This window comes from Lagenorhynchus albirostris, chromosome 11 (assembly GCF_949774975.1).
Source record: "Lagenorhynchus albirostris chromosome 11, mLagAlb1.1, whole genome shotgun sequence".
Lineage (NCBI taxonomy): Eukaryota > Metazoa > Chordata > Mammalia > Artiodactyla > Delphinidae > Lagenorhynchus > Lagenorhynchus albirostris.
Window position 1 is genome coordinate 47,155,434 of NC_083105.1, and position 18,013 is coordinate 47,173,446.

Genomic DNA, 18,013 nt, shown 5'->3' on the forward strand with positions numbered 1-18,013 from the left:
GTGTGTGTGTGTGTGTGTGTGTGTGTGTGTGTGTGTGTGTGTGTGTGTGTGTGTGTGTGTGTGTGTGTGTGTGTGTGTGTGTGTGTGTGTGCGCGTGTGTGTGTGTGTTTAACTAGCTTGCAAAATGCTGAGCCTCCCTTCTTCCCCACAGTCATTTTGGCAAGGATGTTTTTGTTGGCAAAGAGCAGCAAGAGCCAGGTACCAAAGTACCTGCAAATAGGTTTCCCCGTTACTATTGAGATTCACATCTTGTTCCACTCTCTGTCTTTCATGAGGGAGAGAAGGAAGGGCATTTACAGAAATGGCAAGGTAGGCTCAATGACAGAATGGAGGTGACAGAAGAGGGTCAGTGAACTTAAAGACAAATCAATAGAAATTATCCAGTATAAACAACAGAGAGGAAAAAAAAAGATTGGAAAAATTAACAGCCTCTGGGACCTGTCTACCATATCAAAGATCTATCATTTGTATCACTGGAGTCCTAGACAGAGGAAAGAAAGACGTTGGTACAGAAACATAAATGTGAAGAAATAATGGCTAAAAACTTCCTAGAGGTAGTAAAAAACCAAAAATTTACAGATTAAAAAACTGAGCAAATCCCAAACAGTATAATCTCAAAGAAAATCATGCCCATATCCAGCCATGTTATAATAAAATTGCTTAAAACCAAAGATAAAACAATATCTTGTAAGTGAAGAAAAATGATATATTACATACAAGGGAACAATGATTCAAATAACTGCCTATTTCTCATCAGAAACCATAGAGGTTGGAAGACAGAAGACAGTGCTGAGAAAAAAAGAACTTAACTGAGGACTCTGAATCCACAATCATTCCTGAGGACTCTGGCATTCTTTTCACAGTAATAGATAAAAGAAGTAGAAAAAAATCAGCAAGGCTATAGAAGACCGGAAAAACAATGTCAACCAACTTGACCTAATTAGCATTTATAGAACACTTGACCCAACAACAGCAGAACACACATTCTTCTCAAGTGCACATGGAACATTCACCAAGATAGACCATTTCCTGGGTCATAAAACAAACCTTAACAAATTTAAAAGAATTAGAATTATATAGAGTATGTTCTCTGTCCATAATGGAATTAAACTACAAGTCAGTGACAGAAAAATACATGGAAAGTTCCCGAATATTTGGAAATTAACCCAATTCCAGCCACCCAGAGTTAAAGAGGACATCTCAAGGAAAATTAGGAAATATTTTGAGCTGAAAGAAAATCAAAATATAGCATATCAAAAATTGAGGAAGGCAGCTAAAGCCATATGGAGAGGGAAATGTATAGCATTGAGTGATTAAATTAGAAAGCAAAGGATGACTTTAAATCAAGAACTAAGCTTCCACCTTAAGAAACGAAACAAAGAGGAGCGAACTAAACCCAAAGCAATCAGAAGGAAATAATGAGTAGAAATCAGTGAAATTGAAAACAAACACAATAGAGATCAATGAAACCAATAGACACTTATTTGAAAAGGTCAACAAAACTTATACGTTTCTAAAGAGACTAATTAAAAGAGAGAGAGAGAGAGGAAAGTGATTACCAATATAAGAAACAGAAGAGGGGCTTCCCTGGTGGCGCAGTGGTTGAGAATCTGCCTGCCAATGCAGGGGACACAGGGTTCGAGCCCTGGTCTGGGAAGATCCCACATGCCGCAGAGCAGCTGGGCCCGTGAGCCACAACTACTGAGCCTGCGCGTCTGGAGCTTGTGCTCCGCAACAAGAGAGGCCGCGACAGTGAGAGGCCCGCGCACCGCGATGAAGAGTGGCCCCCGCTCGCTGCAACTAGAGAAAGCCCTCACACAGAAACGAAGACCCAACATAGACAAAAATAAAAAAAAATAAAAAAAAAAAGAAACAGAAGAGAATATCAGTAGACTCCTTAGAGCCTGTAAAAGCCTATAAAAGCATAATAAATACTATGAACAACTCTTTGCCTATAAGTTTGACAATGAAATGGATCAATTCCCTGGGGAAAAAAGAAAACAAGCTACCAAAACTTATTTAAGCAGAAAGAGATAACATAAATAGTCCTGAATTTATTGGATAAACTTAATTCATAGTAAGGTCTTCCAACAAAGAAAGCTACAGGCACAGAAGATTTCATGGTGAATTCTATCAAACATTTAAGGAAAAAATAAATCCAATTCCACACAATTCACCCAGAGAATTTAAAAGGATATAAAAACACTTTCCAACTAATTTTAGAAGTCTATCAATATCCTGATATCAAAACCATAAAAATACATTATAAGAAAACTGGAGACCAATAGATGCAAAATCCTCAAAGTAATTTTAGCAAATTGAATCCGGCTATACATAAAAAGATAATACTTTAAAACTAACTGAGGTTTATCCCAGGAATACAAGGTTGGTTCAATATTCAAAAATTAGCAAAGTAATCCACCATAATAACAGACAGGGGAAACAAACATATGATCATATTAATAAATACAGAAATAACATTTGACAAAATTCAAGAGCTATTCATGTTAAAATAATTCTCAGCAAACTAAGAGTAGAAGAGAATCTCCTTGACCTAATAAAGGGCATTACAAAAAAATCTTATAGCTGAATCATACATAATAACAAAAAATTGAGTGACTGCCCTCTAAGATCAGGGACAAGACAAGGATGTCTGATCTCTCTATTTCCCTATTCAGCAACATAGCCAAAGTTCTACCCAGTTCAATAAGGCAAGAAAAAATATTCAAAGGCATACAGTTTTGAAAGAAAGACATACAACTGTTCCAATGTGCAGAAGACATGATTGTCAAGATATAAAAAGCCAAGAAATCTACAAAAAGCTCTTAAACTAGTAAATGGCTTCATTAAGATTTCAGGGCCCGGGAATTCCCTGGCAGCCCAGTGGTTAGGACTCGGCCCTTTCACTGCCGGGGCCCAGGTTTGATCCCTGGTCAGGGAACTAAAATCCCTCAAGCCATGTGGCCAGACCAAATTAAAAAAATTTTTTTTTAATTTAAAAAATTAAAAAAAAAAGATTATAGGACCTAAGCCCAAAATATAAAAACCAGTAATAGTTCTGTATACTGGCAATGAATGATTGGGAATTAAATTTGAAAAAAATTTAAAAACCACTATTACTTACAATAACTCAAAGAAAAACATGAAACATTTAGGTGTAGATCTAAACAAAATATATACAAGATTTGTATGCTAAAATTGTAAAATGCTGATGAAAAAAAGCAAAGAAGGCCTAAATAAATGGAGAGGTATACTACGTTCAGGATTGGAAGACTCAATTTTGTAAAGATGTCGATTTTCCCCAAATGGATCTCTAAACTTAATACAATCCTAATCTATACCTCAGCAGCACTGTATAGATATAAACAAGCTGATTTTAATATTTATGTGAGAAGTCAAAGGAATTAGAATAACCAAAACAATTTTACAAAAGAAGACAAATTTGGAGAACTTACACTATATGGTTTTAAGACTTATGATAAAAGTACAGTAGTCAAGATAACGTGGTACTGACAAAATAACAGATATATAGATCAGTGGAACAGAATAAAGAGTTTAGATATAGATCCACACAAATATGGTCGTCTGATTTTTCACAACAGTGTAAAGACAGTTCAATAGAGAAAGGTTATCCAGCAAGGGATTCTGAAAGTAACTGGACATCTATACACAAAGAAATTAATCTCAACTTATATCTCAAAACTTATACGGAAATTAATTCAAAATGGATCATAGACCTAAATGTAAAACTATACTTTTAGAAGGAAACAGGAGAAAATCCTTGGGAACTTAAATTAGGCAATATCTATATTTCTTAGATATAAACAACAAACCACATAAGAAAAATTTGATCTATTGGATATCATCAAAATTTAAAACTTCTGCTCTGGGAAAGACATTGTTAAGAGAATGAAAACATAAGTTATAGACTTGGAGAAAGTATTCATAAATCACATACCCAATAAAGTTCTTATATCCAGAATACTTAAAGAATTTTCTAAACTCAAAAATAAGAAAACTTTAATTTTTTAAAATGGGCAAAAAATTTGAAAAAAGACTTCACCAAAGAAAACGTACGAATGGCAAACAACCACATGAAATAAGACTCAACATCATTCGTTGATAGGAAAATGCAAATTAAAACAAAATGAGATACCACTATACGCCTATTAGAATATAGAGCTAGTGGTAATGTAAAATGGTATAGAAAATTTGGCAATTTTTATAAAGTTAAGCTTCCACTTACAACACAACCCAGCAGACTATCCAAGGTATTACCCTAGAGAAATTAAAACTCTTGATCACACAAACACCTGTGCATGAATATTTATAGAAATTATTCATAATTGCCAAAAACTGGAAATAATCAAAACGTCCTTGACTGAGTGACTGGATAAACAAACTCTGTTACAAAAATCCAACAGAGTTTTTCTCAGCCATAAAAAAGAATGAGCAAAGACATTATGCTTAGTGAGAGAAACTGGACTTATATATACCATATGGCTTCATTTATATGACATTCCGGAAAAAGCAAAACTATAAGGACAGAGAAAAGATCAGTGGTCACCAGAGGTTAGGGGTGTGTGTTGGGTTGACCACAAAGTGGAAATGTAGGGGGAACGTTTCAGGTGAGGGAACTGTTGTGTGTGGTAATCATGGCAGTAGTTGTACAACTCTATGAATTTGTCAAAACTCACAAAACCATACACAAGACAAAAATGGAATTTTATTGCATGTAAGTTTTTTTAAAAGAAAGCTGGCATGGCTATATTAATATTAGAAAATAAGAGCAGAAATCAATGACATGGAAAACAGAAAAACAATCAAGAATATAAATTTAACCAAAAGCCAGTTCTTTAAAACGTTAGGAAAACTGATAAACCTCTTGCTAGATTGATCAAGAAAAAAAAAGACATGAATTACTGACATCAAGAACAACACTTGTTGTTCACTATAGATTCTACAGACATTAAAAGTATAAAAAGGAAATATGATGAACAACTTTATGCCAGTAAATTCAGAAATATACAAATTCACTGAAAGATATAAACTGCCTAAGTTGATAACTACTAATTGATAACCTGAATAGCCCCATATCTATTAATGATATTGAATTGGAAGGTGAGGGCTTTCAGATTAAAACTAAATAAAACAAAAACAAAAACATACAAACAAAAAACTCCAGGCCTAGCTGGCTTCACTGGTGAAATCTGCCGAAGATTTGTAAAAGAAATAAGACCAACTCTACTCAAGCTCTTCTGGAAAACAGAAAAGAAGGAAACACTTCCCAGTTCATTTAATTATTTCACAATTTTAAAAACACCAAATGGACGGACTTCCCTGGTGGTGCAGTGGTTAAGAATCCGCCTGCCAATGCAGGGAACATGGGTTCAATCCCTGGTCTGGGAAGATCCCACATGCCACGGAGCAACTAAGCCCATGAGCCACAACTACTGAGCCTGCGCTCTAGAGCCCATGAACCACAACTACTGAAGCCCGTGTGCCTAGAGCCCGTGCTCCACAGCAAGAGAAGCCACCACACCGCAACGAAGCGTAGCCCCCACTCGCTACAACTAGAGAAAGCCCGTGTGCAGCAGCGAAGACCCAACGCAGCCAAACATAAATAATAATAAATGTATATTAAGAAAAAAGTCAAACATTAAAAAAAAAAAAAGACCAAATGGAGAGCAGTGCCCTCATTACTTACAAGGCCGCCAAATCAAAATCATTGCCCAAGAATTCCTCCAGCAGACTTGTATCCAGCGTCGGGTTCCCCAGAGTGCCACTGGCCCCTTGAGCTGCAAAGGCAAATTGAAAATCTTGAGATTCATGAATTTTTCAGAATGGCTAATCGCTAAAATTTCAAAGCAACTAAATGGCATAATGCATTTATTGACAGTGTGGCCTTTCTTCCATTCAAATATTTCCTTCAGAAATCTTTTTAGATGTTACCCTCCTCGAGCAGCCTTCCCTGACTGTCCAAGGCAGGTTTAGGTGCTTTTTTATGTGCATTAATTAACACCATGTACTTTGCCTTACACACGATTATAATTGCTTGCTTTTGTGTTTATTCCTCTATCTAATGTCTTTAAGGGCGACGACTGTGTCTTTCTTATTGTATCTATGTTATGAAAAAGGCAGCAATTAACATTTATTGGCTAGCTGGCTGGCTGGCTGGATGAATGGATAGACTGATGATTGGCATGTTGGTCTGATAGATTACTTCCAGTTAAGTTCAACAAGAAGTTCAATATCTTGCTTCACATTTTTGTTAGACTTCCCAAAATGCAACACAATAGTTCTGTCCTTTTTCTTGATTTACAAAATGAAAATAAGCTTATTGGTTTCTTTCTGACCATAACAAAGACACTAGAATTTTTAAAGAATATAAAATATAGGGACTTCCCTGGTGGTCCAGTGGCTAAGACTCTGCGCTCCCAATGCAGGGGGCCCAGGTTCGATCCCTGGTCAGGGAACTAGATCCCACATGCCGCAACTAAGAGTTCACATGCTGCAACTAAAGATCCTGCATGCTGCAACTAAGACCTGGCGCAGCCAAATAAATAAATAAATATATACATAACAAAAAAGAATGTAAAATATAAAAATATGTTATAAAGAAGACAAACAATCTTTCTTTGCAGATAACATGACTCTATACCTAGAAAATTCAAGAGAAACAACTGACGATTAGAAATGATCAGAAAAGTCAATAAAATAAATGGTTAAAGTTAAATATAAAAACTAATTACTTTCGTATGTACAAAAAAATAACCAGTCAAAAATTCAGATAAATATAATGAAAAAAAAAGAAGATTCCATTCAAAATAACAAAAAGCCTAAAATATCTAAACATATATTTAGGGACAACATATTTTTTTAAAAAGCTAATAAACTCTATGAAGGGTCATAAGAAGAGATTTCAATAAATGGAAAGAACTTCATTGTTCTTAGACTGAAAGATTCAATATTGCAAAGCTTTTACTAGACATTATTTATGATGTCTGCCAAATACACAGTCATTTTCTGAGAACTTTCGCCTTATAAAAACAGTCTCCTGCAACCTTTACAGGCACCTGAATCAGAAAGAAAAAATCCATTGGTTGGCCAGTGACCACTTCAGTTATTTCTCCCAAAATTCAAACTAATAGACTTTAAAGCTGGTGGTTGAGATTAAGTCACCTAATAGCTAAGGCAGAGGACAGGAGTGATAGTCTAAATATTTCTGCCAGGTCCTTTACCCAGGTCCTTCATGATTTTTTACCCTTAATAAGGCTGGTTGTTCCCCTTCTACTCTAATTACATGACAAAGTCCTGTATACATCCAATAAACCCTTTTGAATTGGTTTGTATGTTATCTGAAATCAAATAATCCTCAAGGAAAATGTTCTAAAGTTCATCTGGAAAAATAAATACATAAAAATGACCAGAAAAATTAGGGAGGAAGGGGGTAAATAAGTACTGAGAAACACACAAGTGAACACATCAAAGGAACACAAACAAGTCCAGGATATATCAAGAAATATTACATATATATGGAACATATATTTTATACTTATATAAATATTATATATATATATATACACACGCACGATAGATGCATGATAAGCATATCCTTTGACACTAGTGAGGAAAGATTCATTATTCAATAAATGTTGTGGGGAATATTGATTATATATTTGGGAGAAAAAAACCTGGATCATTTTCCTGCTTCCGCACCAAATCTGCAGATAGATCAAAGATTTCAACATAAATAAATGAAACCATAGAAAGAAAACATCAGTGACTATTCTTATGATCTTGACATAAAGAAGGTTTTTCCAAGCATGGCATGAAAGCCAAAAACTATTTTTAAAAAAAGATTGATAAAATTTTACTTTATCCTTTTTTTGAGGGGAGAAGAATGTTTCACATTTTACTTTGAAATAATTTCTATCCTAAAGAGAAGCTACAGGGTTTCCCTGGTGGCGCAGTGTTGAGAGTCCGCCTGCCAATGCAGGGCACACGGGTTTGTGCCCTGGTCTGGGAAGATCCCACATGCCGCGGAGCGACTGGGCCCGTGAGCCTGCGCGTCTGGAGCCTGTGCTCCGCAACGGGAGAGGCCACAACAGTGAGAGGCTCGCGTACCGCAAAAAAAAAAAAAAAAAAAAAAAAAAAGAGAAGCTACAAGAATACAAAGGAAGTCACATATACCCTTCACTCATATTCATCATTATTAACATTGTGCTACATTTGCATTATTCTCTCTGTCTCTGTCTTGTCTCTTTCTCTCTCTCTCTCACACACACACACACACACACACACAAAACACAATGATACACACCCTCCTATACATACCATTCTGAACCATTTGAGAACAAGTGCCTTTACCCGTGAATACTTCAGTATATATTCCTAGGTACAAAAACATTATCTTCACAACCACAGTTAAATTATCAAAATCCGAAAACTTAACATTGACACAGTTTTATTGTACAATCTACATTCCATATTCAAATTTTGCCAACTGTCTCAATAACGTTATTTATAGCATTTTTTTCTGGTCCAGAATTTAATCCAGTATAACACAGTACATGTAGCTGTCATGCCTCTTTAGATTTTTTTTGAAGTGTGTAGGCTAACTGTTTTACAGAATGTCTCTCAATTCTTGTTTGCCTCATATCTTCTCAAGGTTAAATTCAAGTTTTGTATGTTTGGCAAGAATATTACACAAATGATATTATGTCTCTCTTAGTGCCTTATATCAGGAGGATCACAGTGTCTCATTATTGATGTTAATTTTCATCCCTTGGTTAAGGTACTATCTGCCAACTTTCTCCACTATAAAGTTACTACTATTCTTTTTGTAATTTGTGGCAAGATACTTTGAGATTGTGCAAATATTTTGTTCCGCACTAAATTTTTATCTAATAGTTTTAGTATCCATTGGTGATCATAAGCATTTTAATCCGTGAAAAAAGTTAAAGACCAAGTGAGGAATATTTTCAATATACATGAAAAAGAGTAAATATCCATAATATCCAAAATGTTCTTTCAAATCAATAAGGGAACAGCTACACCCCAAAAGAAAATAGTAAAGGGCTTTAAAAGGCAGTTCATAAAATAAAAAATCAAATTGGTTAATAAATGCACAAAACATGTTAAACATTAGTAAGAAACAGAATTTAAAATATGAGAAAATTTTCTTTTTGCCTACCAAATTGGCATATATTCAAGGAATTAATAAAATCCACTGTTAATGCTGATGGAAATAAGATAACCCTCTTATGCACTGCTGATAGGAGTATATATTAAATAATCTGTCTGAAAAGTGTTCAGCATACGTTTCCAAAAAGAAAGAATGTGCATGTATACTTTGATCCAGAAATTCCACTTAATACACTTACGATAATACACTTAATAACAGAAAATTGAGAATAAATGACCCTTTTTTTTTAACATCTTTATTGGAGTATAACTGCTTTACAATGGTGTGTTAGTTTCTGCTGTATAACAAAGTGAATCAGCTATATGTATACATATATCCCCATATGCCCTTCCTCTTGCATCTCCCTCCCACCCTCCCTATCCCACCCTTCTAGCGGGACACAAAGCACCGAAATGACCTCCCTGTGCTATGCAGCTGCTTCCCACTAGCTATCTATTTTACATTTGGTAGTGTATATATGTCAATGCCACTCTCCCACTTCGTCCCAGCTTACCCTTCCCCCTCCCTGTGTCCTCAGGTCCATCCTCTACATCTGCATCTTTGAGAATAAATGACCATTAATTGACATTCATTCAATGAAATATCAATACTCTGCAGCCATTTAATAAATTCTACAGCGTTTCAAGAGAAGGTGGCTTGCAAAATCTTATACCCACCCAATTTGTTTTCAAAAGTAAAGGCAACAGACAATTCCAAAATTTAAAAGTTCAGGGTATAAAGCCCCCATGACTTCCTCTTGAAAATAATTCCTTGACAGTGAAATTCAGCCAAGCAAAACATGAATCAAAATAAAGAACTCAGAAATTTAGAAATCAAAGAGGAAAAACTATGATGAACAGTGAATTCATATAAATATAAGGAATATATCTATATAAATATAGGGATATATATATCATATAAATATAGGGAATATATATAATAGATCATAAATATATAAATATATTATATCATATATATAATATATTATGATATATGATATAATATATTATATCATAGATCATATATGATATATGATATCATAGATCATAAATATAATATATCATAAATATATAAATATATCATTTATATATATTATATATAAATATATATCATATAAATATAGGGAATATCTGAGGGAATTATGGTTGCAGATCAAAATGTAAAAGTAATAAACCCTTAAAAAGGAAAAAATATCAGCAACAAAGATTAGAAGGTAGGGCGAGGGAAAATGGGAAGAGATGTGGTATTAATCACCTTATTATTCGTATCTCAGAGTTCATCTTCATTACCCTAAACCTGAACCATTTAATAAAAAAATAACGATTCCAACTTCGTAGTAACTTTTAAATCCCCTTTCTTAATCTTGGAAGACTCCTTTAGAACTGATATCTCTAACAGTAAAGAAATAATTATTTAAATTCTGTAATTCCTTCAGTTTCCCTTCTTTTTATCCCATTAAATTCAACTAAAATTAATATTTTATATTATATTTAATATTTTCTTTAAATAGTGCATGTGAGCTAAGATCCATTTCTTACTAAGTTATTTCTACTATCTAATTATCCATCCTTCTATCTGCAGCTATTCATAGAAAGATGATGAAATAATATTCCACCATAGTTGACACTAGTTAGATGGTAGAATGTAGAATGAGTTATCTTTTTTTTTAAAATCCCTATTATACACTTTGGAAAATTATTTTGCACAATTTTGAATAAAATGATTTTCTAAAAAAGTAGGCAATCAAATTGCTAAAATAAACGAAAAAATATAGAAAAAGTCTAAATTGACAAACCCTGGAGTAAATAGAGAAAATTTCCACTCATGACCATCCCCCCACCCTTGCATAAAAGATAAAAGTCCCAATGGCATCATGGGTCATGCTTCTAAAACTTTAACAAGATGATAATTCCTCTGCCATTTTCACAATTCTGGAACATAGAAAAAAAGAGAAGTACCCAAAATTTTTTACGAAGCCAGCATAAAACTGATGCCAAAAGCTGACAGAGATGAGATGCATAAAGAAAACTACAGACTAATATTTGTGAATAATATACCAAAATCCTAAATAAGATGCCATCAAATAGAATTTAACATTTCCATTAAGAGAAAAATTCATCAAGAAACAAAAAGATAATTCAATATTGGAATTCATATATCAAAGGTAAAACAGTATTTGACCTTCTCAACTGATGCCAAGAAGGCATTAAACATTCAATATTGATTCCAATGAATACATGCTTCAGATTATATATATTTATACACATACATATACACGTATCTATATCTCTCGTATACATATATGTGATAGAAAACCTACATTAAATAACAGCATCACGTTCAATGGTTAGAAAATTAGAACTATTTTCGTTAATATTAGAAATATGTATTTTCATTACCTCGCTATTACACAATGTGTCAACACCCCTAAATTAATCTATACATTTAAAACATCCACAATAAAAAATATCTTAAAATAACAAAATGATTCTAAAGTGTAATAATGTAAAAATGCCCAGGAAAATAAAATAGAATAGGATCTGAAACAACTGGTATTCTTTTTGCTTTTGCCAACAGTGGTAAGCCAAAAGTTTTTTCTTTCATTGTAATGAAATCTGAAATAGATTATCGATAATTTAATGAGAACTTTGTTAAACTTTGTGGACTTTTTTTCCAGGTATAATTTAAATATGCAATACTTCAGCTGTCTATCCTGCACACCCATAACCCTCATGTAATCCAGAGCCTTGAATTCTTCCCATGGGTAAGGTACCTTTGCACTAGATCCCTGCACTGGTTATAGGAGGTATAGGAGGGCCATTTCATCTTTATCTTTGGGCTTGCTAATTCATCCAAGGGCATTAAAACAAAATTTTAAAAATCTTGAGCACCTCCCAAATGGTAAAAATTGATGGGTGCCAGAGACAGGTGGAAGGGAGGGAGAAAAAAAGAGAAGGGAAAGGGAAGAGAAGAGAGATTGCCAACTCCATTCAGTGACAAGAACTCAGAGGGAAATGGATGGAAGATATTTTTAAAAGTTGAGATGGTCAGAGATGACCTCATAGTGGAGTTTTGTCTTGAGCTAGACTTTGAAGGAAGAAAGAGCAAGACAAGGCTCATTCATTCTTTATTAAGCACCTACTATGTGCCAAGCACTGTACAAGGTTCTGAGGACACAGCCATGAAAAAAATGAACACGATCCCCTCAGGAGGCTTGGAGTCTAATGGAGGGAAAGGTAGCAACAGTGGGGAAGGACTTACATGACATATGAGAAACAATAAATAAACAGGATCTTTTCGGGTGGTGATGAAAACAGAACAGAGTGGCATGATAGATGGTGGGGGAAGGAGCTCCTTTCAGCGTGTAGGGCTTTCTCAGGAAGGAGCCAGCCATGCAAAGATCAAGGGCAGAGCATGCCAGGTAGAGGGAACAGCACCGCGAGAGCCCAGGGCTGGACTGTGCTTGCGTGTTTGAGAAACAAATCATTCCAGTGTGGCCAGAGCACAGGAGCACGGGGCGGGGTAGGGCGGGGAGAGGAGGTGGCCAGAGAAACGAGAAGCCTTTGGAAAGTGAAATAATATGCTTTAATATGCTTTTATAAAAGGTCACTCTGGTTGCTTTGAGGGAAAGGACTATAAGGGAACAAGAACAGAAGAAGGGAGGTCAACTTGCACGCTATCGCGGTTGTTCAGGGACTTTCAGAGGGAGTCTGGAGTTCTTACTCTGGACCAAGCAAAAGAAGAAGCACTTTGCCCGACCTCGTCAATCCTCATGACAGCCCTAGGGGGTGGACATTAATATTATTCCCAGTGTACAGAGAAGGCAAAGTGATTACACAGGTTAACTAGCTTGCCCACGGTCACACAGCTAGTAAGTGACCTGCAGGGAAGCCAACGAGACCTACCCTGATTCTTGAGGGTGTTCTCACCCCCCGCCCCATTACTCCCCCACCTCGCCCCATGTTCCTCTTCCTTTCCCAACAATGCCAGCCAACTGCAGACAAGCAACTTGACATTACTACTTCACTGGGCTTTGGTCAAGCCAATTGCTAAGAGAAGCAGATGGAGGAAAAGATCTGTTTAGTTTCCCACTGAAGCCCCTGCTGGTGTCCCATCTGCTTTATACAGCACCACCCCCCGCCCAAAAAACACATACACACAATTCCCCACATAGAAGTAGGAAGTGGCCCATAGATTCTCAGACCTGACCTTTGTGCCACTTGCTTTACATCACTCACCCTCTCCAACCTCCATCCCCAGGTAGAAATAAGAGATGGTCCACAGCATACAGGACCTGCCCGTGTGGCTTGTGCAAACCTCTTAATGAACAAGGATATATGAGCCCTGGAGTAGCTGACTTTCTCTAGGACTCCAAAGTCACAGGTGTGCTTTCCAGACCCTAAGGAAATTCCTCAACAAGATAAATCCACAGTGTCAGATAAAACGGTGTTCAGGAGGCTCTGCACACACAGGGCAACTCTCAAAAGCCTCTTAAAATAAACTGCATGCTTTTAAAAATAATCACTTTGCTCTAAATGTCTTAAACGCTGGTTTATAACACCCAAACCTGCAAAGAGTGTGTCCTCGGGCATCCCGCCCCGTCATGGAGGCTCAGTTTCAGACCTCGATTCCAACCTTTTCTACGTTTCTCTCTGTGGCCGGGAAGGGCTGTCACAGTTTTGCTCACAAAAGTAGAAGCTACCCAGGCCTCCGGGGAGTGCCGGAGAACTGCTCTAGGAAACAAGGGCCCCGCTTCTTCACCCCAGTTTTCTGCCTTCCCTTCCAGGCACGCAACAGCTGCAGAATGGTCACCTGTGCTGTTGCCCTTGGCCTTACAAGACAGACAAGAAAAAAGTGCGTGGTTATGAGGATCAACCCACCAGGGACGCCCCAGACAAATCTAAGTTGCATCCGCAAGACCCGCTGATAGACATACACATGCCTTTGGGGAAACAGGGCTTCTCCAAAGGTATGGATAGGATGTGCCCAGCAAGGACCTCCCTTTCTGCTTCCCACCCACCTGCCCAGCCGCCACCGCCCCCCAGTCCTGTGTAAGGACACTTCTTCTTTCCACCCTAGGGACTCCCTTCCCACATCACATCCCCAAACCCAGACACCCCCCTCCCTTCTTGATCTACTCTTTTGCCCTTTGTCCCAAAACAGCGCTGCCCAGAGTATTCAAACGACAGGCAAGATGACAAAATTTGTCTGTTACAGCAGCTCTAGGTATTTTAAAGATTCTAAAAAGCCACAATGAGTGTCTCCCCCTTCCCCCTTTGATTGCCCTTTAAAGTTAAACATATAGTTTCCCTCTGATGTGCCAGGGCTCATGAGGAACTGGAGCTGAAATGTTCATGCTTTTCCAAAGAAGGAGGAAGGGGGAAGCAGAGGAGAAGTCGGAGGAGAAACCAGACCCTCATTTGCTAAGGTTACTTTTGTCTTGAAAATCCACTGAAAATAAAACTGGATTTAAAATCTAATGTCAGTGGTGAGAGCCACAGCCCGTTCAGTTAGCTAGTGGAGATAACATTTTCCCAGAGACACTTCCAATCATTAAAAGACTAATTGTTTCACTCATTTATTCAACATTGACTTAGTGTTCACCATGTGTCCAGGAATAAAATTGGGGACAAGTTCACAGTCCAGCAAACGGGACAGGAAGATTGGCCGCAGCAGCAGAGGGTGATAAGTGCCGGGATGGCAGTGGGCATCCTACTGCAGGAGCCTTTTTGTTAGGCTGGCTGGGCTGGGGCAAGGGCTTCCTGCAGGTGACACTTGAGAGGAATTTTTAAGGATAAGCAGAAGGTGACTTAAAAAAACATTCCAGGAACTGAAAAGAGTATGTGCCAATGAATTCATGGAGTCAGCAGCAGGACTCCCGTGGAACTGAGTGTGCGGTCTGGCCAGAGCTGGAAGGCAGGCGAAGAACGCGGCACAGACAGAACAGCGCCCTTCACGGACCCCGCTGCAAGCTCTGTGTACTTTTATTTCAGCCACTGTAGAAATTACATGTTGCGTGTCTGTTTCTCCACTCAACTTTAAGCCCCTCCAGGGTAGAAACTGCCTCTTTCTATACAGATCCTACACACCCAGAACAAGGCCTGGAATGTGGTAGTTATTCAATAAATATTGAATTTCTCAGATGAGTAATAACATTTGAATGAATAAATGTGATTATGAATGGTGGAAGGTGTATCTGGAGAAACTGGCGTATCTCAGAAACCTGATCATGAAGGTTCATAGGTATCAAGGTAAGGAATTTGCCTTACGGGTTATGAAGACATTGCAATTTTTCATCAGACATGATCAGGTTTATATTTCTGAAAGGCCTTTCTGCCTGCTCTTGGGAGTGAAGCTGGGTGAGACCAGAGCAAAGAGACTAGTCAAGGACACTGCCAGCATTAGTCTTCCCTCACTAAGTCACCCAACACACAATCAACGGGCACCTGCTGTGGAGCAGGCACAGTGCCAAGTGCTAGAGACACAAAGACAAGGGTGCCTTAGTAGTTAAGGGTCCTGGTTCTACAATCAGGCCTTAGGTCAATTCTGGCCGAAACATTTCCCAGCTGTGCAACCTTGGGCAAATTACCTACCCTCTCTGTGCTTCAGTTTCCTTACCTATGGAATAGGGATAATAAGAGCATTTCCTTCACGGAGTTGTGAGGATTAAATGAGATAATGCATATAAGGTGCTTAGCACAGTTCCCAGCTCAATAAATACTACCCTTTGTCATAACCATCAGTTGCTGTGCTCAAGAGGTTCATAAACCAATGAGAAAGACTGACATAAAGGCATACCATAGTGCTCGATGTGACAACTGAGTGTACACAGAGCATTACAGGTCACCTAAATGATTCAACAGGAGCAAAAGGGTGCCAGGTAAAGCTTCCAGGAACGGGGTCCATGAGGCTTGAACTGTCCTCAGGGGCAGATCCTGGAGCCTTGAATGCCATGAAATTCTGATCTGGTGCAGTGGAAGTGGGGTCAGGAAGGTGGAAGAGTGTGCAGTGGTGTGCTGGAGCCAGCTCGTACAAGCTTGGGCACATCTCTTCCCAACTCCATATTTAGAGTCTTCACGTTAGTAATTTGAAATCGGCAATAGTGGGAAGATTTACACCATGGAAATATTACAAATTGAGAATTTCTTTCCAAAGATTTGGTTGTTAAACATTTACCAGCATACCCCTGGCTGTGAGTAGTATTTGAGAGGAGAATCCTACTGGACTTTGTTACTGACTGGATTCTCCCATCTCTGTTTTGGTGGCTGGGTAGGAGGTGGTGTTGGTGCCTTGAGATAGGCAACAGGAGAGAACTGGCTGAGGAGACTGGAAGGAGCTGGAGGGGTTCATTTGCTCCAGGTCATGTCATGTCAATCCTGTTTTTGCACTCTTGGAGAGAGAAGTGAACTGCAGGGCACTGCCCGCAAGAAAACCTCCACCTAATGACCTGGAATCCCAGAAGTCTCCCCAGTCTTCCTTGTACACGTAGTCCTGCACTGATCCAGGAAGAAGCTAATCAGTTCTTTCAAGCAGAGTTAACATGACCCATTGTTGGAAACAGTGACCAAATTAAAAGACTGTCTCTGGACTTTAACATGATATGAATCACCTGAAACTTACATGCCTGATACTCACAAGATAAAATGAAAATTAACCTTTATTCAACTTGAGTAAATAAATGGTTCAAGCACCTTGTGTAACAGGATGGCAACACCCACATGGCTTTTCAATAACTGTCACAGACACAAAATTCTAGAAAGGATTGCTGAACACTTGGCTGCTGGCCTCTGAGAACAGCAGAAGACATCCAGGAGCCTGCAAGTGCCCACCAAGAACAAGTGCTGTGGATGGATTTCATCTGCTTTCCTGATCAGCAGATTAAGAGCCTGTGCATGAAAATGTATACCTTGATTTCAACTAGACACTTAACAAAATTGTTAACTCACCCATCCAATAATAAATATTTAATGAAGTGCATGTGCTAGGCACTGGGATACAACAGTGAGCAACACGCAATCTTACCCTCAAGCCAGGGGACGGGAGCACAGACAGTAAAAAGGCAGGACTAACACAATGTGGTACGTCAGGCCCAGGAGACACATAAGAGGGCCTTCCAATCCAACTGGGGGGAGGGCAGTCAAGGATGGCTATACTTGTAGCTAAGACAGAGAAAGGTAAAAGAAATTACATTAGAATTAGGTGAATTTGTATCTGGGAGAACTGAACCCTAACATGCTAACCCGGAGAAAATCCTAAAATGTACTATAAAATGACTCTGCTCTCATCCTTCTCAATAATGCTATTTGTGATTTGGACAAGTATAGAAAAGGCAAACCTGCCATGTATGCAAATGGCCTGAAAGAGATGAACAAGGTAAAAATACAGTATAAAAGACTCAGGTCACTAGAGATTGTCACACTGAATGAAGTAAGTCAGACAGAGAAAGACGAATATCATATGATATCGCTTATGTGTGGAATCTAAAAAAATGGTACAAATGAACCTATTTACAAAACAGAAATTGAGTCACAGGTGTAGAAAACAAACTTATTTGTTACCAAGGGGGAAGCAGGGGAGAGAGATAAATTGGGAGATTGGGATTGACATAGACATAGTACCATACATAAAATAGTTAACTAGTAAGAACCTATAGCACAGGGAACTCTATTCACTACTCTGTGATGACCCATATGGGAATAGAATTAAAAAAAAGAATGGATATATTTATATGTATAACTGACTCATTTTGCTGTACAGCAGAAACTAACACAACGTTGTAAATCAACTATACGCCAATAAAAAAAAAAGAGTCAGGTCAAATCTTGG

At 37.8% G+C, this 18,013-nt stretch overlaps 1 protein-coding gene across 1 annotated transcript in view; it reads right to left on the reverse strand.

Annotated features, from left to right (window-relative positions):
- MYRFL (myelin regulatory factor like) overlaps nucleotides 1–18,013 on the reverse strand; it is a 117,900-nt gene that overhangs the window by 76,478 nt on the left and 23,409 nt on the right. Inside the window, exon 3 of the mRNA XM_060165353.1 lies at nucleotides 5,708–5,798. Coding sequence (XP_060021336.1) covers nucleotides 5,708–5,798 — 91 coding nt within the window. The remainder of the gene's footprint in view (nucleotides 1–5,707; nucleotides 5,799–18,013) is intronic.